Genomic DNA, 23,242 nt, shown 5'->3' with positions numbered 1-23,242 from the left:
CAATCTTCATAATCAAATCTTTCATAGCAACAAGTTAAGAGAATTCTTATCACCATTACCAACTTAGTAAAACTGACAAGAAACAAAATCTACTATAAATTAGGCTGATTATACTGAAAAGTAACATGATTCTCAGATGCCCTCATGTGGGCCTATTAATTTTATACTACAATGCCATCGGTCTTTATACAAAAATAACTCATTACTCCTCTCCAATTTAAAGAATGCCTATTATTTTTTACAAACTTAGTGACTATGGCTGGGTAACCAAACTCTTTTAAACAAGCAAACACTACATGACTCCAATGTAATAGCCCACCAAACTTGGATTAATTTTTTTAGTGGTCACTAAATTATCCCTTTATTTCAAGATGGTCACCTAGCTTAAATTTGATTAAAGAAAAGGCATATATGATATCATAATCAAAATCATAATGGAACCAAAGTGGAAAAACAAAGCAGAAAAAATTACTTCTCATAACTGGATGGCATTGTTTTTTTTTTTTTAAATCAATAATCATGAATAACACTATTATCTTTTGTATATATATATATATATATATATATATATATATATATATATATATATATATATAACATCATTTGTTAATATAGACTTGCCATTATAAGCCAAAAATATCACAGCATAAATTAATGTGGTATATACAATAGAAGGGATCATGCTCCAAGTTCTTGTCCATTATTTATCATATCACTACCCTGGATATGCATTTATTGTTGCTAGTCCTTGTATTATTAGACACCAAAATCAAATCAACACAATTAAATTAGAGAAAATGCATACATAATATCAGAACTTTTTTCCCCTGACTCCAAGTGTTGATTTATTACAAATAGTCATCTTTTCACTAGCTTCTAACATGACTACCAGCTTGCACATGCACTTAGTGTTGATAAACTAAACTTTTTTTTTCCTGCTTCACTGTAAATTCAAGTCTACCATTAATGATTAATGTGCATATTATTCATAGACCATGTACTAACACCATAATGCTTATAGCTTTTTCTTTCTCTACCAACCATGGCATTGTTCTTATCCATTATACATTCATATCTAATATTTTGATAGTACTTCTCATTAACTAAATTAAAATAGAGTGTGTCACAGAAATGCTAGAAAGTTCTAGGACAAAAATACCCTAAATTTGGTTTCACACTTCTGGTTCATGCCACTGAACTCTGGTACTAATATATTTGATTTCATGTTGACTTTAACACCAAAATAAAAGGGAAAAAATGGCACCATTTTTATTTTCTAACTACTCTACTGATGCATCTAGTCACAAAGATCACATGCATTACAAGAAGGTTTTCTTTTCCCTCACTAACCATTTCCCATAAACCACATGTTGCTTACAAGGAGTACCAAAAAAATATTCAAACTCATAAGTACAAAATTAATTATTTACCACATGTTCTGGACCACATACAAGGAGACAAACAATTTGGTGGTTCCTCCTTAAAAGACAAAACTTTAGTTACTTAAAATGCAGAACAACAGTGCAATACTACTACTCTATGCTTCAAGTGCATAACAACAGCAATGCAATACTCAAATGCATAACAACAACAGTATTCTTTCTTCAAATGCAGAACAAATTAAGCCATCGTTCTTATAGTAAAATGGCCCAAAAAAAAAAAAAAATACAATCGAGACTTAGGGATCCAAAGTTTTCCTACAGTACTCAGGTGGTTTCTCGTTTGTTGCTCGTCTCTCCCAGTTAACAGCCATCACTTCCGACCACTTGGACCTTGCCTGAAACTATCGCCGGCTGCAAAACCCCTGCCTTGTCTTCCTCTTTTCCACTGATAATGATCCTAGAAACCCAAATCACTGCAAAAACCCTGCCTCTTCTCTCGGTAAGGAAACCCAAATCAAGGGCATCGGCCTTGTCGCCCTTGCCCTTGTCTACCTCTCGTGAACGACGCTGTCCATGGGGCACGTGGAAGCTCATTGATGTGGAAACAATGCTGGCAGAGGGTGACTTATGTGGAGGGCTCTTTGTCCACATGGCAAATTTTGTCCATTTGGACATGCCACTCATGCTAAATGGTGGGGAAATTCTCTGGCTGACTGGGCTTCTCCGACAGCCACATTAGCAATGGGGGACGAAAAAGGTACGGGTGACTGGCCGGTGATAATAAATTAAAGTTAAGTTACCAATTTGATGCAAATTAAAGCTGGGTGACCGATTTGAACTAAACAGATAGTTGAGTGACCACTCAAAAAATTAATCCACAAATTTAAAGACATCTATAAATCAACTGTTGGATTCAAATCCAATGGTTGCACATCTTTTGTACAGTGTGCAGTGTCCAGTGTAATGAATAAGATTTGTACAGTATTAATAATAGTGTCATTACTTGCACAATGATGTATTCACAGCTATTGGATCAACATCTACATAGTACTTATGCAATCTTGACCGTTGAAGCCTATTTTCACCCCCTAACAAAAAAAATTATTAAAAAAAAACACTCCAAGTAATCTATTCTAGTGGGTAAATTTTTTGATATGACACTAAATTTTGACCCTTTCTCATTTTAAGGTCCAAACTTCAATTTAATCAAAATGATTACCCAGTTTTAATTTTGTTTCACCAAGTGGTCACATGATATATTCTAGCCTATCTTTTGATGATATATATGCTGAAAATTTTGTTATCATATATATATGACACACTGTCTGTTCAACTGATAATTCTATCTCATCTGCTAATAGAGAATTTTTGACATTACATCATAAAAAATAAGCCGAAATCCGTTGGATGATCCTTTGATGATACAAAATTAAAGTTGAGTAATCATTTTGATTCAAATTGAAGTTTGGACTCCAAAATAAAAAAGAACCATAATTAGATACCCTATCAGAAAATTTACCACTATTCCAGCACAAGTATTGTAAAGAGGTCACTGTTCCATTAGTAATTAGGAGTCCAGCCTCTAAGCCAACGTTAAAGGACTCCACGTCCTATATATTATGTGTTTGAATAACATTGTATGTGTACTTCTATTGGTTATATAGTAATTTTTTTTTACATGAATTTTATCTTTACATTTTGAGTTATAATCACTTAAATAATAAAATTATATATAAATATCTCTAACAATAACATAAAAATGGTAAGACATCTCAATTAAGGTAAAATAATTGTTTCTTATATAGTAATATATAATGATTTATTGTAATAATTCATGTAATTAGGTACGAGGTGACAAGTGAGTTGGTCATTTTTCAATTTAGTTCCTCAGTAAAAATATGGTCATTTTTGCTCTAAAATACACTAATTCATTTATTTCAGTCCTCTTGGCAAATGTCACAGTGTTATATTAAACACTAATCGGAAGGACTAAAACATATAAATTCATCAATTAAAAAAATCAATTAAAAAAATCAATTAGGGTAAAAAAAACAAAAAAGCAAAAGTTCCATTTTCTTTAGTGACCAAAGATATAGTGACAAGTTATTTTTAGACATGCGTAAAAAAAAAGTTATTTTCTCACTGTATAGCTGCCCTAATTTTATTTGAACTGAAGTTCGAACACACCTTTTCAGGCTTTCAGCTGAGCATAACACTCAATGCATTTATGCCATTATCCTGCATGGACTGAGGTTTGAACATACCTTCTCAATAGAATAAGAATACCTTACAAAGGGAACCTAGTGCCAAGAGACCAATGTAGATATAAAGTTTATGTAATTTCATATTTTTATTATATATATATATATATAAGAAAATAATAAATAAAAGTATATAGGGTTTATTGAAAATAATATATATATTTTTTAGGGGTGCAAGTGCAAATAAACTATCTCCTCATCTTCTTTAAAAACCCCATCCCTCCAACTCTCTCGGTGAGACAGAGAGAGAGAGTGGGAGAGAAAGAGGCGGATCATGGAGTTCTACTCTCCAGAAAGCTCGAAGCTTTCCGCAATGAAGAAGTCCGAGAAGGTGGGAAAAGCCATGGATGAAGAGCCCTGGCCGCGGAGGAGCAAGAGCGGCGTGATGCTTGAAGGCTACGTCGACGAATCCGTTGGTCTTTGTTTGATGCCTGACGGTGGAGAGACGCCGGCGATGGGGAGGACGAAGAGCCTCACGGATGAGGACTTAGAGGAGCTCAAAGGGTGCCTGGATCTTGGATTCGGCTTCAGCTATGATGGGATACCGGAGCTCTGTGGTACTCTCCCTGCTCTCGAGCTCTGCTATTCATTGTCTCAGAGGTTCCTCGACGAGCAGCATCAGTATAATTCGCATGAGGCTGGTCATGAGCCGCCGTATCCGTTGGCTAATTGGAAGATCTCCAGCCCTGGTATGGCTCTTCGTGATCTCAGACTTTGGATTGAGTATGAGTGGGTGGGTAATTTCATGCTTGTTTTGTTTGATTAGGGTTTTGAATCGATGAAATTGATGTTTATTCTCATAATTCGTTCTTTCGTTTTAATCCCAAAGGATTAGATTTATTACCTTCTTGTGAAGTTCTTATTTTTCTGAATAGCTGATTGATGCATAGATCTTGCTTGTTATGCATAACTTTTTTGAATTTTCTTGGAAAATGCTTGGTTTTCTTGTTTTTGAGATAGTTAATACTTTGAGGGATAAAGAATTTGGCATAGGAAATATTTCAATTGAGAAAAAGAATATTTTGTTGATCCTTTTAGTCTTTTGAAAGCTTTCTTTGTTTCTTGTTGATTGAAAAGCTAGAATTGCATCAATAATGCTTGCATATCATAGAACTTCTAATTCTATAACAAAATTGATAAGAATTGTGATATATGGAAAAAAAGAAGGATCTTCCTTTGCTTTTAGAAAGGGAAGCTCTTCTTAGCTACATTACCTTTGGTTAAAACTTAAAAACCAATCTCTTAGAATTCCAATATGTTTGTATGTCTTACTGGATGTTTTAACTTGTTTACTACTTTCAGTCTTAACTTTCTCAAGTTTAAAGTATAATTAGTATCATTTATTCATATCAAACCCAATTCTTACTTCTTAATATTTGCTATGTAACGCAACTGCAAATTGATTAAATGCATTGTTATGTTCAGTATTGTGAATTCCTTTGCTTCTAAAAGTGGAAGCTGTTCACTTTTGGTTAAAAGTTAATCTATTAAGAATTCCATTATGTTTGTATGCCTTAATTGTGTGATAATTATCTGTTTGGAATGCTTTAGCTTTTTTTCTCTTTTGTTCTTAACTCTCTCAAGTTTAAAGTAGAGAAAGTCTAAAGTATAATTAGTATTATGTATTCATATCCGCTTAAATTCCTGCTTCTCAATTTTTATTATGTAGTGCAACTGCAAATTGATCAATTACGTTGCTATGCTTGGCATTGTGTATTCCTTTGCTTTTAAAAGTGGAAGATATTCTTAGCTACATTGCTTTTGATTAAAAGCTAATCTATTAGGAATTCAATTATGTTTGAATGTTTTAGCTGTTTTCATCTTTTGTTTTTAACTATCCCAAGTTTAAAGTATAATTGGTATCATCTATTCATATCCTATCCAGTTTCAACATCTCAATGTGCACTGTGTAACACTTATACAGTTATCCCATGGAACTTATGCTACTTCAAATTTAGTCACTATGTTACTCATTATTGGTGTATTTCATTTATAAATGACAAATTTCTGTTTACTAATAATTCAGGTGATCATCCTGAAGATGTTAAAGCAAGACTGAAGTATTGGGCGCAAGCAGTGGCTTGTACTATTCGGTTGTGTAGCTGACCAGTGCTTGCTAGCTGATATCATATATATATGTGTGTGTGTGTCTATATATACTGTAATCTAATGCCGAGAAGGAGTTTCAGCAGAAGTTGGAACTCCCGATATAAATTCAGAGGAGCATATATGTGTGTGTGTGTGTGTGTGTGTGTGTGTGTGTATAATGTAATCTAAAGCCGAGAAGGAGTTTCAGCAGAAGTTTGAACTCCAGATATAAATTCGGAGAAGAACAAGATTCAGAAAGATTGCATGCCCAATTATCATTACATTATAGTTCAACATATGAGCAACCTCATATGGGTTACTAAGTATATCAATTTTGTATCATGTACAGTTTCCCTTTTGATATCAATAAAATGAGCTTATCGACAGAAACATGCTTATATAAAATGCAATGAGCAGGAATGCAGCAATCATAGAGGATCGCTTATATATATATATATATATATAAGAATCATAGTTTTACATCTGTGTATGAGCAATTACAAATCATACAGGGGTTGTATAAGTAAAAAAAAAGCCTACATTTGAAGTACTTAGCTATCGTTTGAAGGTCTCTGTCGGGCAGTGTGATGCTGTACATTGTAACAACATTTGACAGGCTTTGAATTCCTTGCAATGTATTTGAAGCAATTATATCTGAACATCAAGGTTCCTGCGTTTTATGCTTTGTATTAAATTTCCTTTTTCTCTTTCTTTAAAACATTAATCTTTTAAGGACATTCTGCAAAATGAAGCAAAATCAATGTGCAAATTATGAAGTTGTGGAAGATGCAGTGCAAGTAGTAACCTCTAGTCATGCCAAACCCTAACCCTAATCCAAACCTAATTGACAGTCCTAGAAGGTAATCTCCAATTAGTCTGGATCTTAAAGTACACATGACAAGCAACCAATTAAACATAAATTTCAACAGTTTATTATGGTTAACTAGGATTAAACTTGGACAAACTGTAAAACTCTAAGTTTTAAACCCTAAATCTTGACAAAGCTAAATAATTTGAAGTTGTGATGTACTAGATTGCTTACCAATCTCAGCTGAAAGAATCATCTTTCCCAATTCCTCTTCTACCAAACCACTAGTTTCAAGTGAATGAACTTTTGTCAGTTAAATATCACAAATCATATGATACGAAGATCATTTCGGCTGAACCTCCATTCTCCACCTTCATCTCCTTATAAAGCAAATTCAACGTAAAATAAACCGAATCAGCTTTCTCATGAGAAAAATCACTTGCAGTAAAAACATGCACTTCACTGCTAATCTGAATCCAACTACATCCAGCACCTTTCTTAATTCCCTGTTCATCCATCATGGTCCTCACATTCTCGACGTCTTTCCATTCTCCATGCATTGCATGCATGTTAGAGAGAAGAACATAGCCAGCAGAATCCTTTGGCGATAACTCGATTACCTTTTCTGCAGCTAGTTTCCCGAGTTCTAGATTCTTATGTAACTTACAAGATGCTAACATTGTCTTCCATATCAGAACATCCGGTTCAAATGGCATTTTGTTAATGATGTGAAGAGCCTCCATTAGCCTTCCAGCTCTACCCATCATGTCAACTATACAAGCATAGTGAGAAGCTGATGGCATGATACCGTACTGATCAAGCATTGTATCGAAGTATCTGAATGCTTGATCGACACAACCCACGTGACTACATGCAACTAAAATTCCCACAAATGTTGAATGGTCAGGCATGATGTTGCGAGCATCCATCATCGTGTTGAAGACACTGATAGCCTCATTTCCATTCCCGTGATGCGCATAGGCATGAATCAGTGAGTTCCATGACATGAGATCATGGTCAGACATGGCATCGAATATTAACCTTGCATCTTCAATGCTTCCACACTTGGCATACATGTTAATCAATGCATTTCCCACACAAATATCAAGATCACAGCCTACCTTCAATGCCAGGCAATGGAAATGCTTGCCTTGGTCCAGTGAGGCAAGATTTGCACAAGAACTCAGTGTGCTTGATAATCCATATTCATTTGGTGTAAATCCTTCTTTGTGCATTTGGGATACAAGTTCTATCGATTTCTCATCAAAACCATTTTGGAAGTAACCGGATATCACTGCACACCAAGCGACAACATCAAGGTTTTCTATTCTCTCAAACACCTTTTCAAGATAATCAACACCTCCACTTCTCCCATACATGGTAAGCAACGCATTGAGAACACGATTATCTGACACCAAATTAAGTTTAATTGCAAGGCAATGTAGCTGCTGTCCCAGAGAAAAGAATTCGGAAGACATGCCACATGCTCCGAGCACAGCTGCAAAAGTGTATTCATTAGGTTCAATCCCTGTACAAATCATATCATGAAACAACCATAAAGCATCCTCAATTTGCTCATGCCGTATGCAGCATGAGATCATTGAACTCCAAGTGACCACATTTCTGGCTTCCAAATTCTCAAACACAAGTTTCGCTTGTCCAATCCTACCATTTCTTGAGTAGAATTCAATCAAAGAACAAGCTGAGTGAACACTTCGGTCGGTCATGGTCTTTATCATGTAACCATGGATTTGCTCCCCAAGCATTGACCCACAGGCCGTAAGAACACTTGATACCGTATGCTCATTGGGTTCTAGTCCCTCCAGGAGCATCTGATCAAATACTCCGACAGCTGATTCAAACAAATTGTTCACACAAAATCCTGAAATCAAAGTTGTGAATGTTACTAAATCCCTCTCCGCCATCTTTTCAAAGATCAGTTGTGCCTTATCAATCAACCTACATCTCGAATACACATAGATCAAACAGTTTGCAATCCTACAACAATCACCGCCAATTCCAAACCGAACAACCATCGAATGCACCTGCTCTCCGAGCTCCAACACCCCCAACTCTGCACAAGCACGAAGCACGGCACTGAACGCAAAATCATTAGGAACAACACCTGACTCAAGCATTTCAACAAACACACAGAATCCAACACTTGGAAGCCCATTCCTAACAAACCCCGAAACCATCGATGTCCAAGTCACAACACTTCTCTCAGGCATTTTTTCAAATACCTGACGAGCATCAGAAACCCGGCCGGATTTGAAGAAAGCATCAATCAACATAGTCTGAGTGATGAAACCAAATTCAACTCCATTGGCCCTCAATTCCACAAACAAGTTCTTAGCTTCATTAAGCCTCTTAGATACCAACAAGTGCTTGAGTTTTTTGGTCCATGTTGCAAGATTGTTTGGTGATTCAGGGGAAATGGAGAAGGTTTTCTTCGATTCAAGCTTGACAAGTTTGGATCTTTGGATGTGGAGAGGAGTTGGAGATGTGGGAAGAGAGAAAGAAGCACACAAGGGTTGCATTTTTCTTTTTCTTTTTTCTTTTTTCTTATTTTTATTGATTATGGCGGGAAGCAGTTGTTAGTTGTTAAGAAATATTTGGAGGGAAGAGGCTGGGCCTAATTGAGGTTATGGGGTTAGTAATTAGTATAGTGTGATTAGCAAAACTTTTACGGAATTGGAATTTTTCTTATTATTCAACAAAAAAAAATTTAGGATGATTTCAATGCATATTTTTCACCCAAAAGGGTTTCTCATTGTTATTGTTGTTGTTGTTTTTGACAAAAGTCGATGACGAAAGAGCAAGACAAAGGTCGTGAGTTACATGATCCCACTGAATGACCTCCTGTGAATAATCTCCCGCGATACAACCCCCTGAGAATAATGCTCACGATAACCCTCATGAGCGAAATTGAATCAGAATCGAGATTCGAATTCAAAGACCTCTCAATCACAACTATAGGTAGTTACTATTGGACTAGCCCAAAGTATCTGTCTTCCCGTTGTCACTTTACCATAAGTTCTCAGTGATCGGAGTGGAATCCAATCTTCATATCACTTGGATGGGAGTACATAGGCCAAATCTCAATGTTGCCTGTTGCCTGTTGCCTGTTGCCTGTTGCCTGAGTACTTGCTTGTCACGCTTCTGAAAATATAAATAAAATAATTAATATTCTATTTTTGTATAATAAAACATTTGTAGTATGTAAATCACAAAAATGCACTTATGAATTTTTTTTTTGGTTAATATGTGAAATATCTCGTGTACCCTTGTACACTTCTAAACTATGATTTTTTGTACTCCATTAGTTTCTTTTTTTCTTTTTCTTTTTTTATCTATTTCAACTTTTGACCATTTATAAAATAAAATTATAGTTTAACACGAAAGAATATAATTCAAAATTCAAGAGTTAATATCATACCGAGGGCATAAAGTCAAGAATTAACATCATACAATTTCCCAAAATTTTTATTTTTATTTTTATTTTTATTAATTTTTTTTTTGACAAAATCGATAAGAAACAAAGCAAAGAATAAACATATACAAAAATATACCAATTATAGTGGCTTGACTAACCTCTTAAGTATAAACCCCCTGTCATGCAATCCTAAAGGAAAAAACGAAAGATATTTTTTACACAAAATTCTTACTGAGGATCCAGAAAAAAAATTGTAATCTAAGACTCAAATTTGAAACCTCTTAATCACCGAATAAAGAATAATTGATAAGAAACAAAGCAGAATAGACATATACAACTCCTAAGTATAACACCCCCGTCACGCAATCCCGAGCAAAAGCGAGATATTTATTACACAAAACTCTTATTGAGGACCGAGAAAATAAATTGTAATCTGAGACTCAAATTTGAAACCTCTTAATCACAAGCACACATAATTACTAGTGGCCTATCCCACGGTTACCCGACATTAATGTGTCATACAAATGTTTTTTCTCCAGCCAATTTAAAAAACAAAAAAATCATAAACATTTACATTCATGCCAAGATTTAATATGCTATGAATAATATTTTTATATCTAGTTTTAATTATTACTTACAAGCATTCATAAAATTCATTATGCAAACAACCATTGTCTACCAATTCCTACCAAAATAATAATAATTATAATTATAATAATACCAGGATTAATATATGAAATTACAAATGCAATGTAAATATCACCAAATAAGCACACAATTGTTCACTGTTAACAATCTGTAATGGTTTTCATGTAGAATTGTTCAATCCACATAAAACCTAAATCCAATTTGATCCAATTTGAACATAATCTCCAACTTTTTTTTATTTATACAGCACAAACACATATTGTTCTTGGAAGACATTGAAATCAAGGTGCTGCCAACAGATTCTGGATGTCTTTCTGCAAAAACAAATGTCAAAAAGAAAAAGAAAAGAAAAGAAAGTTAATGCAATTATTTGTATCTTTGGTAAGCAAGTGAAGAGAAATGTTTAGAATTCGAACCTCTATTTTCATTGGCGCTGTGGTCGGTGCATATCGCTCGACAACCTTGCCGTGTTTATCAATGAGAAACTTTGTGAAGTTCCACTTGATGCCGTCGCCGAATATTCCGCCTTTCTGAGATTTCAAGAACTTGTAGAGAGGCGCGGCGTTCTTCCCGTTTACTTCAATCTAGATGCATATAATGAATATAACCGATAAAATTAATCTTAAGCTCACTAGAGAACCAAGACTATAAATATGTCAAGCATTATATATGGTTCCAATTTGATAGAGAATTCATATAAAAAAGGAAATGCAAAGCCAACATGTCAAATACTATTTAATCCTTGATATCTGTAAACTATTTGTTGCTTGTTGATAGAGAATTCAGAACAATTTATAAAGGAAAAGGAATACACGGCAATCATTCATTAGGATTAACGCGATCAAAAGGTGTCATTTAGTTGTCGATCAAATCATGAACTCATGATCTTCAGTGGCATTGCATGAACTGCTGAAAAACTCGAAAGAAATTGAAAATTTAAATGTTGTGTATGATTAATGGAATTTCAGTAAAAATGGGTTCAGACCTTGTCGAAGATGGGGAACTCGGCTTTGAACATTGTGCAGGCAACTTCCTTTATTTCGTCATTGCTTCCCGGTTCTTGACCGGCAAATTGGTTGCAAGGAAAAGCGAGGATTTCAAACCCTGTAAAAGGAATAGATGCAGCAAATCAAAGTTCTAAGTCAAAAGGTTCGACGATATTAAAATCTAGAACCAATTGAGTGATTCAAGAATAAGCCGATGAAACTGACCTTGGTCTTTGTACTTATCATACAATACATTCATTTCCTTATAATTTGTATGAGTCAAACCACTGCATGAGCAGAAACATATTGTTTGAATTAACACATTGCATCACTTTTGATGAATTGAAAAATCTTAAAAGAGATAAAAACAGAAACCAAAATTAATCAGTTCAAATGTTTCGCTCGGCTACAAATAAGAACAAGTGATTGATATTATAAGCTAAGAAAAATTTCAAAACTGACCATAATAAGATTTGTTAGGGTTGTCGAGCATCACAGTTTCAGAAATCAAACACTTCATATGAACGTCTTGTCTAAAATTGTTCGAGCTCATAAATACCTTGTTAATCCCAAGAAATAGTCGGCAGCGAACAAAGTTGGAAAACAAGAAAATTTACAAGAAGACGGACGGATAACATTGTGTGCTCTAATCATGATTGTTGAGAAATGAGTCGATTCACGAATTGTTTAAAAAAAATGAAACATGAGCATACCATTTCGATGCAACATTTACAATGAGAAGAACCTTTCCATTGTAATCACTCAGGTTAACATCATTACCATCCATATCCTGTAATACACGAAGATCAATTAGAGCATTATCTCATCAACCGAGAAAAAGACGAAACAAATCGAAGGAAAGGTAAAGAAAATCCTCTACACCGCTCAATCAACTCATCACAAGGAACCAAAAATCATAAACACTAGCTCCTAAACAACCAGCAGCAGCAGCAACAACAACAACAAGTGGAATCAAACTCATACAAAACAAACTGAAGACAAGGACAAGGAGATCCTCAAATTAATAAGAGAATTGAATACAAGTAACCAAAAAATACATAATAGTTCCTAAACGAAGAAGAACAACAACATCAACAAGTGGAATCAAACTCATACCAAACAAATTAAAGGAAAAGCAAATGCAAATTCCTCACACCCAATAAAATCTCTACAACACAATAATTCATAAAACAATAACAACAACAACAAGTGGAATCAAACTCATACAAAACAAACTGAAGAACAGAAAAAGGAGATCCTCAAATCAAGAAGAGAATCAAACACAATTCACCACAAGTAATCAAAAGTCACATAATAATTCCTAAACAAAGAAGAACAACAACACCAACAAGTGGAATCAAACACATACTAAACAAATTGAATGAAAGCAAATGAAAAATCCTCAAACCCAAAATAATCTCCTCAACACAATAGTTCCTAAACCAACAACAACAACAACAACAACAACTCATCAAACAATAATCATGTTAGAACTTACAAAATAGATATGAATCAATCAAAAAAACAACACAACTCATCAAAATTAATCAAAACAACAGTTCCTAAACAACAACAACAACAACAATGATGACAGTGAGTTGTAATACCTAACAACAACAACAACAACAACAATGATGATGATGATGACAGTGAGTTGTAATACCTTGACAGAGAGATCATAGATGGAGTTGGGAAGTTGTTCAGCCATGTTTTCTTGGAGGAATGAAAGAAGAGGAGAAGTAGGCTCATTGGTGTAGAAGAAGAAAAAAAGAGCAAGGCAAAGAAATATGAGGGCAGTAGACCACGTTTGGAAGATGTGTGAACATGTGCAGCAACACATCTTCCAAAGACAAGAATGGATGTGGACGGCATCTGCATCTGATTGTGTTTTCTCATTTCTGTTTACTCCATCCATTTCGAAATATTTTGGAATTTTTTTTTATAATTATTATTATTATTAAAATATTTTGCCTGTTTCACATGATGTTATTTTCATACTTTCCATGACACATTAAAATACATATTATATTTAGTTTACATTTATACATCCTTAACAAACTTGATAAATATAAAAAAAAAAAACAAAACAAAACAAAACTTGACAAATATTGTTGGAACGAATGAGTCATGCATAATTTTTTTATAGTCAAATGTCTTGACAAACAATGAAACGGTATGATTTCTTTTATTGAATTTTTCGTAATTTGACTTATAAATTTATAGAAGAAACAAAGGCTTACATAGCTTGCTTAATTCATTTAGTTTATTATTATTATTATTATTAATGTTTGCATCTCATAAGTTATTTAAAAATATAAAAAGATAAAATAACCATATGTTTTTAATGATCATATGTCAAGCAACAGTAATACTAAAAGGTATTATTTATAATAGATTTTTTATCCTGAAAAGATTGGGTTAAATTTAGATATATATATATATATATTAAAGGCAAAAACATTATTTATCGAAAAAAATAAATTGGATTTATATTTTTCAACCATAAATATTAATGTTCCAACCATATTCTGAATGGGACAGTTGGGCATTATTAATGAAGCATGAGACGATGTTTTTAATGTTAATTGCTGATTATAATATAAGAATTAGTCAATAGAGATATGTTAACATAATCTGAACTCTAGCTGTTATTTGGGTTTTTCTTCTTGTTTTGACCATTCTTTAAACTTATTAATAATAAATAATATTTTCCTTTGATTTTGAAGACTTGAATTTGAACATTGATCTATATAAAATTATAATTGTTAATATTTTACATAATTGACCACCTTCGTATACTAATTCATTTTATTTTAATCAAAATAAGAACAAATCAAACCTTGATGCAAAATATATATATATATATATATATATATATATATATATATCAAATAATTAATTATTTTTTATTTCCTAAATTTTTTTAAGTTTGTATTATTTTATCTTCAATATTTGCTTAAACACAAAAATCTTTTGGGTTCAAGTTGTACTTTAGTTAAGTTTTTAGTTCAAGTTACTGATTTATTCTAACAGTTATAAAGTTTATATGGTAATTTTTTTCTAATGTCATAAAAAAATATTGAAATAATAATTTTATTTGTGAAAAATACTACATTAATTTAATTTAAACATATTATGATTAATTAAGATATTAATTGGCATATTAACTACAGCTCTTAATTATATAACAAGTATTATCAATTGATAAACAAGTTAATTACGCATCGGTCTTTACATCAACTCAATATAAATATGAACATGGATTCTAAATAATTATATATAGCACAATTAATCTTCATGTAAATATTATAATACATTAATACCCACTGATCATTCTTTCCCATTATCACCCAATTACGTCTAATCATATTCCACCACTATCTAATTTTAATTTTATTTTAAACATTTTATTGCCTAACCAATGAACCCTCTATATATAGATATACATATACATATATATTAGATTTAAGAGAAACAAGGGGCTAGGCCAAGCAACACAATAAAAACCTCTGATACTATAAATTAATTTTATGCAATATATCCATTACAATATATATATATATCTATCTATCTATATATATATATTAGAATGAACCATTACAATATATTGCTCACTCATACAACGCCCTATATATATAATATAAGAATACAACGTATATATTAATATATGTATATTCAATACAATAAATATGTATAAATACACATTACATGTATTCATTGAATGCTAGTGATTTGTCACCTCGCAAAGAAGAGTAAAACATCTAATCATATACCGCCACCACCCAATTTTTTTTTAAAAAAAAAATTGTATAAATTACTGTTTTATTAAAAACGAAAAATCAGACTAGTACAAAACCCAACTGGTGAATTCAGCAGGATTGGGAAGGAATTATCCTTAAAGTGCGAAAAATGCTTGCATCTTGGAAGGGTAGATTTTTGTCGCTCGGGGGTTGGTTAACGCTGGTGAATTCCGTCCTGTCAGCCCTTCCGACATACTGGATGTCTATTTTCCGACTCCTGGCGTGGGTAATTAAAAAGATTGACCAAATCAGAAGAGATTTCTTGTTGGCGGGCCCTGATATTGACAAGCCAGGTTGTAGGCTAGTTAGCTGGAAGGCCCTCTGCAGGCCGCGTGACCAAGGGGGTGGGGAATCTTGGACTTGCACACCTTCAATCAGGCGCTTCTAGGGAAGTGGTGGTGGAAGTTCTTGACTGACGATTCTTGGTGTCTTTCAGAAGTGCTACTCTTTAACTACTCCTTGAAGAATTGGGATTTGTTCCCTAGACTTGGGGGCCGGATGTCCTTTTTCTGGCGTGGCGTGATCAGTGTTATTCCTGCTTTTCGTTCCTGTATTTCCCATGTGATCCGTTCGGGGAAGGAAATGCTCTTTTGGAAGGACCCCTGGCTTAATGGGGTGGCGCCTATGCTCTCTTAGCCCGAGCTCTTCGTTAATTCTCATCAGTATAATGGTTCGGTTTTCGACCTTGCCCATTTGTTAACTCTGTCGCCTTTTGCCGAGATTCCGGGGGTACATTCTGTTCTGATAAATATGGGGAGTAGCGGGGAAAGATCTAAGGACATCAAATCATGGAAGCTCACTGGGAATGGCGTTTTCTCTGTGAAGTCTTTGTACAATTTCCTGATTGATGGGAGTTTGCGCTGCCCTATTCATAGGTTCTTTTGGAAAACCAGGTGCCCTAAAAAGACAAATCTTTTTAACTGGTTGGTGTGGAAGAATAAAGTCCTCACCCTGGAAAATCTTAAGAAACGAAGATGTAATCAGTTACCTACGGCAACTTGCGTGCTCTGCCATGGGGGTGTTGAATCTGTGGACTATCTCTTCATCCATTGCCCCTTTGCTCGCTCCATTTGGGAGTATTTCTGTAGATTATTACAGTTGCCCGACCCTCTTGATTCTGTCTTCAATATTTGGGTTACGTGGAGGTTTTCTTTGCGACATTCACAAAGGGCTATTGGGGATCTAGTGGTTAAAGCTCTTGTGTGGACTATCTGGCTTGCTAGAAATGATTGTATCTTCAACGCTAATGTTTCTTCCGTTCATGCTGTTATCCTAAAAATTGATCGCATTATTCTTCTATGTTGTTCTCCTGACACCGTTGAATCACAAGGCAGGATGGATAACTCCCTAAGGTGTATCAGGAGTAGCTTAGAGTTTCTGGGGCCGAGGGCGGATGCACGCAGCGAGGATGCGGTGCCCAGTGATGACCATTTGCCTACGGAGGAATAGTTTTCAGATGCTTTAGTTTGGCGGAGGTCTCCTCCCCCGGTGTGTTTGTCTGTGTGTGTCTCTGTGGGGCTTTGTTTTTCTGTTTCTTTGTAACCACTGCTAGTGACTTTGTTGGTCGAGTTTTTCTTTCCTCTTTTTCTACCTTTGGTAGAGGGTTGTACTTTGTTTTCTAGCAATAGTTGTGGTTTATTCACTTTTTAAAAAAAAAAAAATTAGTACAAAACCCAACTGAAAATACAGAAACAGAAGAATAGGGAAGAAAAAAGTCAAATCACCCAATTTTTATTTTACATTTAATTACCTAAGCATTAATGAACTCTATACATAATATATATATATATATATATATATATATATCTTAGAAAATAAAAACAAAAGACCACCATGCATGCAACACAAAAACAAACCCTTTGATAACCATTCATCATAAATATTGATATATAAGTCTTTTCCACATAAAAGGTTCCTTTTGTTACATCACAATATAACTCACTCATACAACACCCTTTTCACACACACACACACACATATATATATATTTAGTGAAGGAACTCATAAAAGAGAGTGGAATAGTGATCCATGAGCTCACAAGGAAGAGCAACCAAAACATTAACACCTTCATCAACCCCTCCAATGGCAGGAAAAACCACAGTAATATCCTGGCTTGGCACAACCACAGGGCAACTATAAACAGGCTTCCCCCATGGATAAACCACTTCCTCAAACCCTAATTTCCACCATGAAGACACAAACACATCTCCTTTTGGAAACCCTTTATACAACTCCCCCCAATCTATCACTGACCTTGCATACTCATCATCCATTCTCCTTCCTCCTTCACACACCACTTCAACCACTTCTTTAAAACTCCCTTCTTTCAATGCTTTGTTTGTGGTTGAACACCAAGCACTTAACACTGCATTGCCAGTGTAAGACTGTGGCAAAGGTGGCTTCAGCCTTGGCCGGAGATTTACAGCAAAAAGCATGCTTGTTTCATCAGTACTGAGCTTCATTGTATTTGATACTAATGCTTTGCATCTCCATAGATGAGCTGCCATTACATTGAAGCTAGTGATGGTGTATTTGCAACCTTGAGCTTTTTGTTTGAGGGTAGATATGTCTTTTGAGGTTAAGTGGAAGAGCTTGTGATTGAGCTTGAGGTTCGTGTTGGTGCATGTGATCATGGAAGAGTTGGGGTTAGAGGAGGGTTGGAGTTTAATGAGTTCAGGGTGGGGGAATTTGACGGTGGGAGGAGAACGGGCGGCGAGGAGATGGCGGTCGTTGCATGGCGGCACGGCGAGAGGCTTGCCGGCGGCGATGGCGGCGAGGTTTATCAAGAATGTTTGGAAACTTATTCCATCGAATGTGCAATGGTTGTTGCATACTCCCATTGCAAAGCCTCCACATTTGAAGGATGTCACCTAATTTAATTTGGTGAAATTGAGCGGGGAAAAAACATATTATGAATAATTACTAATTAATTGTGGTGTAAATAAATTTATCATTAAGTTTATATATATATATAATTTTTCCATATTTTTCCTATATATATATATAATATATATTGTAAGGTCCTAGCATGTGATGATGAACTTTGTATGCATAGTATATATATGGTGGACATTGAAGTGATGAAGTAGTGGTGAACAAGACACTAGCTAGCTAGCTAGGCAGAGAATGAATGGTGGTGCTTCATCAATTCATAAAATAAAGTAAAATTAAATTTTAAAAAAATAGAATTATATATTGTTTATGATGAGGACAATATATTTTATATATGTAAATAAGATGGTGATGCTTGTGACAGGTGGGTGGAGGGCTTTAGCTTGTGAATTGTGATCCTTTTAAATGTTGGAAGGTTAATCAAATTTGGTTGAATTAAAGTATTGTTTCTAATACTATATTAGTGCAAATGCATAATTATTCATAACAAATATTATATGATAGAAAAATAAAAGGTGTGACATACGCGGAAGACTGATTTTGTTATATATATAGTCTAAAGTGCATTTTATGTTCATAAAATATATCTTTATTTTTTTATGTTTAATCTATGAATAATAAATGAAAGTTTGATTTAGTCGATAGAACAATATATATATAAGTGGTTCCTGAATTATATATAAAAAAATCCTTTAATCTTTAAATTTAAACAAATGGTTCTTGTTAATTTTAAAAGAACAAAAAATAACAAGCATACGTATACCCATATATATATATATATATGAAGCTATCAAAACTACTAGCTAGCTCTTATATCTGATACAAATAAAACCCAATTAATGTAAAGAAAATATATTTTTCCTACGAATCTAACTATTAAAATTAAAATCATTTAATTATTCTAGTTATACTTAAAATAATATTTTTCATAAACTAAAATCAATTCTATCTAACATGATATTAAATCAAATATACAAGTACCTGAAAAACACAGAGAGGTTGGTCTAACTTCTCCTCAACACAATCATCAAACGCTTGCTCCGCTGCAAGTTGTTTAAAAGCCGGATTTGGGTAATCAAGCTCACCAAGATCTTCAAGACAAAGCTCACTTGAACCAACTATAAATCTCACACCTTCACCATTACAATCAATCTCCAACCTTCCTTCACCATTGTTAAAAGTTAATCTACCTGCCAAAAAATCATAAGCTACTAACAATTTTTCTAAGGCCAACTTGAGCTTTTCGACGACATTTTCGATCGAAAATTTTGTATTTTTCTTGAAGAAATGAACTGTATGAACGTTGAAGTCTAGGACTTGGTCTATGTTTGAGAGGAACATGGACCTTCTTTCTTGTTTCTCTGAAGGGTAGAGTTTTGTGGAGCTTAGAATGGTGACCTTGAGGTCATGCACAAGGGTTTGTTCTTGGAGTGATAAGGATCCCATGTTTTGTGGAGTTTGGTGTTGTGTTGTGGAGATTGAGACTTGTTGTTTATGTAGAGGAGTGTTGGTGGGTAATTAGTGAGTAATTAGGGTTAGGGATGAGTAATTAGGGTTAATTACATAAAAATGAAATTGGAGTACAAATGAAAGGGATGGTGCAATTAAGAGTGGCATAGAAAAATCATGTGATGTCCATTATTTATTTATTTATTTATTTGTGTTGGTTTGGAGTGAGCAATAAAAATTTGAAGTTTTATTCAAATTAATTTGATGTTACTTTGAGATTAATATATATACTACAAGATAATTATATATATATATATATATATATATATATAGTTTAAATTAAAATTAATGAGTTTGATTTTATTATACAAGAAGAAGAATAACAAATAAATATCATTAATCAATTTATAAGTAAACACATTATTTATCTAAGATATATCTTCTATTTGTTTCAAACCAGTAATTCTAAATTATATTAAATAAATGAAATATGCGCAAAATATATAAATATATATAACTTGGAAATTTAGATAAAGAAGTAATGTTGCTTGAGCCTTATTTGCTTGTTGACTTGTAGTATGTTCAGATTGAGATAGAAAGTCCAACTGTCTCTTTGTTTGCCCACATTAATATTTGCTTGTGAACAAATGCTTTCCATAAAATATTTGTATAGTTTTTACTTATTTGGTGGTTGGTGATGCATTAAAAAGTTTTTGCTATTTTTTTATTTTTATGTTGATCTTGATCATGGTCTCTTAAAGTGAGTCATTTTAATCTTTCGATTAAAAAATAAACTTTTATTTATAAATATGCATATGTAAAACTCAACATTATGATTTTTTGAGGTTTTTTTAGTTTATTTTAGGTATAAATATCAAAATGGTCCCTCTATTTTTCGTTTTCTGCCCTCTTAATCCTTTTAATATAAAATCCACCCTTTTGATCCTTATATTTGCACATTTTCATCCTTTAGTTGTAAAATCTGTCCTTTTAGTCCTCGTATCTACACATTTTCATCCTTTTTGATCCCTCTAATTCATCAACTGGAAGAACCAAAAGGACAAATCCGCCAATTAGAGGGACTAAAAAGATAAAAATGTAAAAATACGAGAACCAAAAAGACAGATTTTATATTAGAAGGACTAAAAGAACAGAAACCGCAAAATAGATGGACCATTTTGATATTTTGACCTTTATTTTATAATATAAATAATTATTTTAGATAACTATTGTTATTATTATTGTTATAATAATTAGTTGTTTTCAAATGAATGGACATATTTTTGTGGTCTTTTTGCTCACCCAATCATTGTTTATGCGTAAATTTGTTAAACTTCCCATGCAACCAATATATTGATATTATTCTTTATAAAATTAAAATGTCTCGCTTAATAATATATATATATATATATATATATATATGAGGACGTCGTCAACGTCAGAATCAAATCTCAGGGACGTCATAGCAAGTAGCCGTCGGATAGTAATCACGGTACTATCATCATTACGAACACGAGAGAAGGCCGCGATTCTACGGTGATATACAGATGTCGTATCACAAACAGGTACAGACATCTGCTGGCGATATAGCAATCAATCGTCGAATGACGATCGTGGCGAATCCGCCAGATTTAAAAACATCTCCTGAAATTTGAAAATCTAGCGCACTTTACCTGGGACGACGTTTTTCCATATATATATATATATATATATATAGCTCAAAATAACTAAAGAAAAGAGGGTAAAACATAAGTTTTGGTATTGAAAAATTTTGTGGAGAGGTATATAAACAGAGAAGAATACTTTTATATAGAGATATATTAACGAAACATTATTTTATATATGAATATATAAATAATAATTTTTGAAGCATGCATGTTAGCAGAAAATAATAAAATAAAAATAAAAACCATAATGCAATGGTCCAAAATAATAATAATGGAAATTAAGAAAAGTGGCAACACGAGAGATATAAATTGAGTAATGTAGGGTCATTGCTCTCGATATAGACAACTAAGTTCTTGCAATTAATTTGCATTGCATATGCCTTCCGTGAAAATGTTGTAACAAATGGCCTTCCTCACTTTTGACTCTTTGACGCTTCAAACATTATATATATAATTATATATATATATAATATTGATATTTTATTTGACGAGTATGCTGTACAGGAATTTAATTAAGAAGGTAGTTGGAAGGAACTGGCTGGAAAGATGTGGAAAGGTATTGATGCATGTGGAGTTTATGATATAAAGATGAGTGTGAAGGAGGACTTTCTCATAAAGCATTGTTTTTTTTTTATATATAAAAAAATTATAGATAATACATTATTATAAAATAAAAAGTAAGACAAAATAATGACAATAACTTGAGCATAAATATAATTACAACACATAAAAGACTAATAAAGAAACATAAAAATTCACTAGAAAAGGAAGAAAAAAATAAACATTACAATAATAACTTTTTGGAGATGAGAGGGGTTATAAAATAAAAGATTAGCTCTTGTGTCGGCTACAGTCCCCTTATGAGCTATATATATGGTCACTATGGGTGTTATTATAATGTTATATTATTATTATTATTATTATTATTATTATTATGTCGGCATTCTTGAGGGGGCTTTGTTGTGTTGTTGTGCATGCTTGAATCACTTGTTTGTGTTTTTTGAAATATATTAATTACCCTCTCCATGAAATAGCATTCACATGCATGCGTAGTGTTACTGATAAACTTCAATTATCAATTTAACATGGAAATTTGTAATTGAAAAAAAAATAAGATGTAACCTATATATATCTATCTTTTATATATATATATATATTATTATGCATCATTTCACTATACTTATTATTATTATTACGCTCAAGACATTGATTCTTTAGCCTTTAAGTTAAAGTTGCAAGTTGTGCATATTTGAATAATTGAATCACTTAATTGTGTTTCTTTATATTACCTTCTCATAAAATACACATTCACACGCATGCATGGAGAATCTATAATTAAAAACAAGAATAAAATAATTTTACATTTGTATATGTAATAATGACTTGCAACAATGAAGAGAATTTGCATTTTATTTCATTATACTACAAATTTTTTTTTTTGAATTTACATTGTAAAAGATGCATTATTTGTATTTATATACTTATTTTGCTTTAATTGCTTTTGTGATAATAATTCATAAAAAAAAACAATCAAATGAAAAACGACAGCGTAGGAAAACAATTCAAGAGCAACAACATCTAAAACTCTACACGTATCAAAAAATATTATTTTCAATAAGAATAAAATAATAATATAGCATCAAAAAATATTATTTAAATTCACAAACATTTGTTCCCAAATGAAGCCATAATCACAACCAATATAATTGCATCTAACTATCTAGTTCAAACCAACTCTGTTTGTATGTGGTATACCAAATATATAAACCAAACAATGCCGCAAGTCACAAACAATTGTGTGGATGATCAATCATGCACCTTCTAG

At 33.1% G+C, this 23,242-nt stretch overlaps 4 protein-coding genes across 7 annotated transcripts; 1 reads left to right on the top strand and 3 right to left on the bottom strand.

Annotated features, from left to right (window-relative positions):
* The first annotated feature begins 3,868 nt into the window (after positions 1-3,868).
* Positions 3,869-6,119, top strand: LOC120259400. 2 transcript variants are annotated; one of them, XM_039266992.1, is made up of 2 exons: positions 3,869-4,376; positions 5,670-6,119. In XM_039266992.1, the coding sequence occupies exons 1-2, from the start codon at positions 3,918-3,920 to the stop codon at positions 5,700-5,702; spliced, it is 492 nt and encodes a 163-aa protein (XP_039122926.1). In that variant the 5' UTR covers positions 3,869-3,917; the 3' UTR covers positions 5,703-6,119. The 2 variants fall into 2 exon arrangements, with proteins under 2 accessions (XP_039122926.1, XP_039122925.1); XM_039266991.1 differs by having other exon boundaries at positions 3,870-4,332; positions 5,670-6,112.
* On the bottom strand, positions 5,908-9,145 carry LOC120259398 (pentatricopeptide repeat-containing protein At2g27610-like). 2 transcript variants are annotated; one of them, XM_039266990.1, is made up of 2 exons: positions 6,774-9,145; positions 5,908-6,470 (listed from the first exon to the last, which is right to left on the bottom strand). In XM_039266990.1, the coding sequence occupies exon 1, from the start codon at positions 9,077-9,079 to the stop codon at positions 6,860-6,862; it is 2,220 nt and encodes a 739-aa protein (XP_039122924.1). In that variant the 5' UTR covers positions 9,080-9,145; the 3' UTR covers positions 5,908-6,470; positions 6,774-6,859. The 2 variants fall into 2 exon arrangements, with proteins under 2 accessions (XP_039122924.1, XP_039122923.1); XM_039266989.1 differs by having other exon boundaries at positions 5,908-6,401.
* Positions 9,146-10,684: 1,539 nt separating this feature from the next.
* LOC120257973 (probable glutathione peroxidase 3, mitochondrial) lies at positions 10,685-13,539 on the bottom strand. 2 transcript variants are annotated; one of them, XM_039265288.1, is made up of 6 exons: positions 13,273-13,539; positions 12,323-12,399; positions 11,835-11,896; positions 11,609-11,727; positions 11,040-11,207; positions 10,685-10,937 (listed from the first exon to the last, which is right to left on the bottom strand). In XM_039265288.1, exons 1-6 carry the CDS (start codon positions 13,522-13,524, stop codon positions 10,905-10,907), a joined length of 711 nt encoding a protein of 236 aa, XP_039121222.1. In that variant the 5' UTR covers positions 13,525-13,539; the 3' UTR covers positions 10,685-10,904. The 2 variants fall into 2 exon arrangements, with proteins under 2 accessions (XP_039121222.1, XP_039121223.1); XM_039265289.1 differs by lacking the exon at positions 13,273-13,539 and adding an exon at positions 13,108-13,166.
* Positions 13,540-17,283: 3,744 nt separating this feature from the next.
* LOC120258208 (omega-hydroxypalmitate O-feruloyl transferase-like) lies at positions 17,284-19,757 on the bottom strand. Its single transcript, XM_039265568.1, has 2 exons — positions 19,283-19,757; positions 17,284-18,279 (listed from the first exon to the last, which is right to left on the bottom strand). Exons 1-2 carry the CDS (start codon positions 19,745-19,747, stop codon positions 17,398-17,400), a joined length of 1,347 nt encoding a protein of 448 aa, XP_039121502.1. The 5' UTR covers positions 19,748-19,757; the 3' UTR covers positions 17,284-17,397.
* Positions 19,758-23,242: the final 3,485 nt, after the last annotated feature.

The sequence above is a fragment of the Dioscorea cayenensis genome, chromosome 4, assembly GCF_009730915.1.
Source record: "Dioscorea cayenensis subsp. rotundata cultivar TDr96_F1 chromosome 4, TDr96_F1_v2_PseudoChromosome.rev07_lg8_w22 25.fasta, whole genome shotgun sequence".
NCBI classification, from domain to species: Eukaryota; Viridiplantae; Streptophyta; class Magnoliopsida; order Dioscoreales; family Dioscoreaceae; genus Dioscorea; species Dioscorea cayenensis.
This window is presented reverse-complemented; position numbering and strand designations above follow the sequence as displayed.

What these genes read in the sequence shown, in the direction of transcription:
- LOC120259400 (XM_039266991.1), top strand. Translation starts at nt 3,918, where the DNA reads ATGGAGTTCTACTCTCCAGAAAGCTCGAAGCTTTCCGCAATGAAGAAG. An exon ending in TTGGAAGATCTCCAGCCCTG is followed by an intron (nt 4,333 to 5,669) that starts GTATGGCTCTTC and finishes CTAATAATTCAG; the next exon opens with GTGATCATCCTGAAGATGTT.
- LOC120259398 (XM_039266990.1), bottom strand. Translation starts at nt 9,079, where the DNA reads ATGCAACCCTTGTGTGCTTCTTTCTCTCTTCCCACATCTCCAACTCCT.
- LOC120257973 (XM_039265288.1), bottom strand. Translation starts at nt 13,524, where the DNA reads ATGGATGGAGTAAACAGAAATGAGAAAACACAATCAGATGCAGATGCC. An exon ending in GTAAATGTTGCATCGAAATG is followed by an intron (nt 11,897 to 12,322) that starts GTATGCTCATGT and finishes CTGCTCATGCAG; the next exon opens with TGGTTTGACTCATACAAATT. An exon ending in TGATAAGTACAAAGACCAAG is followed by an intron (nt 11,728 to 11,834) that starts GTCAGTTTCATC and finishes TTCCTTTTACAG; the next exon opens with GGTTTGAAATCCTCGCTTTT.
- LOC120258208 (XM_039265568.1), bottom strand. Translation starts at nt 19,747, where the DNA reads ATGGGATCCTTATCACTCCAAGAACAAACCCTTGTGCATGACCTCAAG. An exon ending in AACCTCTCTGTGTTTTTCAG is followed by an intron (nt 18,280 to 19,282) that starts GTACTTGTATAT and finishes AAATTAAATTAG; the next exon opens with GTGACATCCTTCAAATGTGG.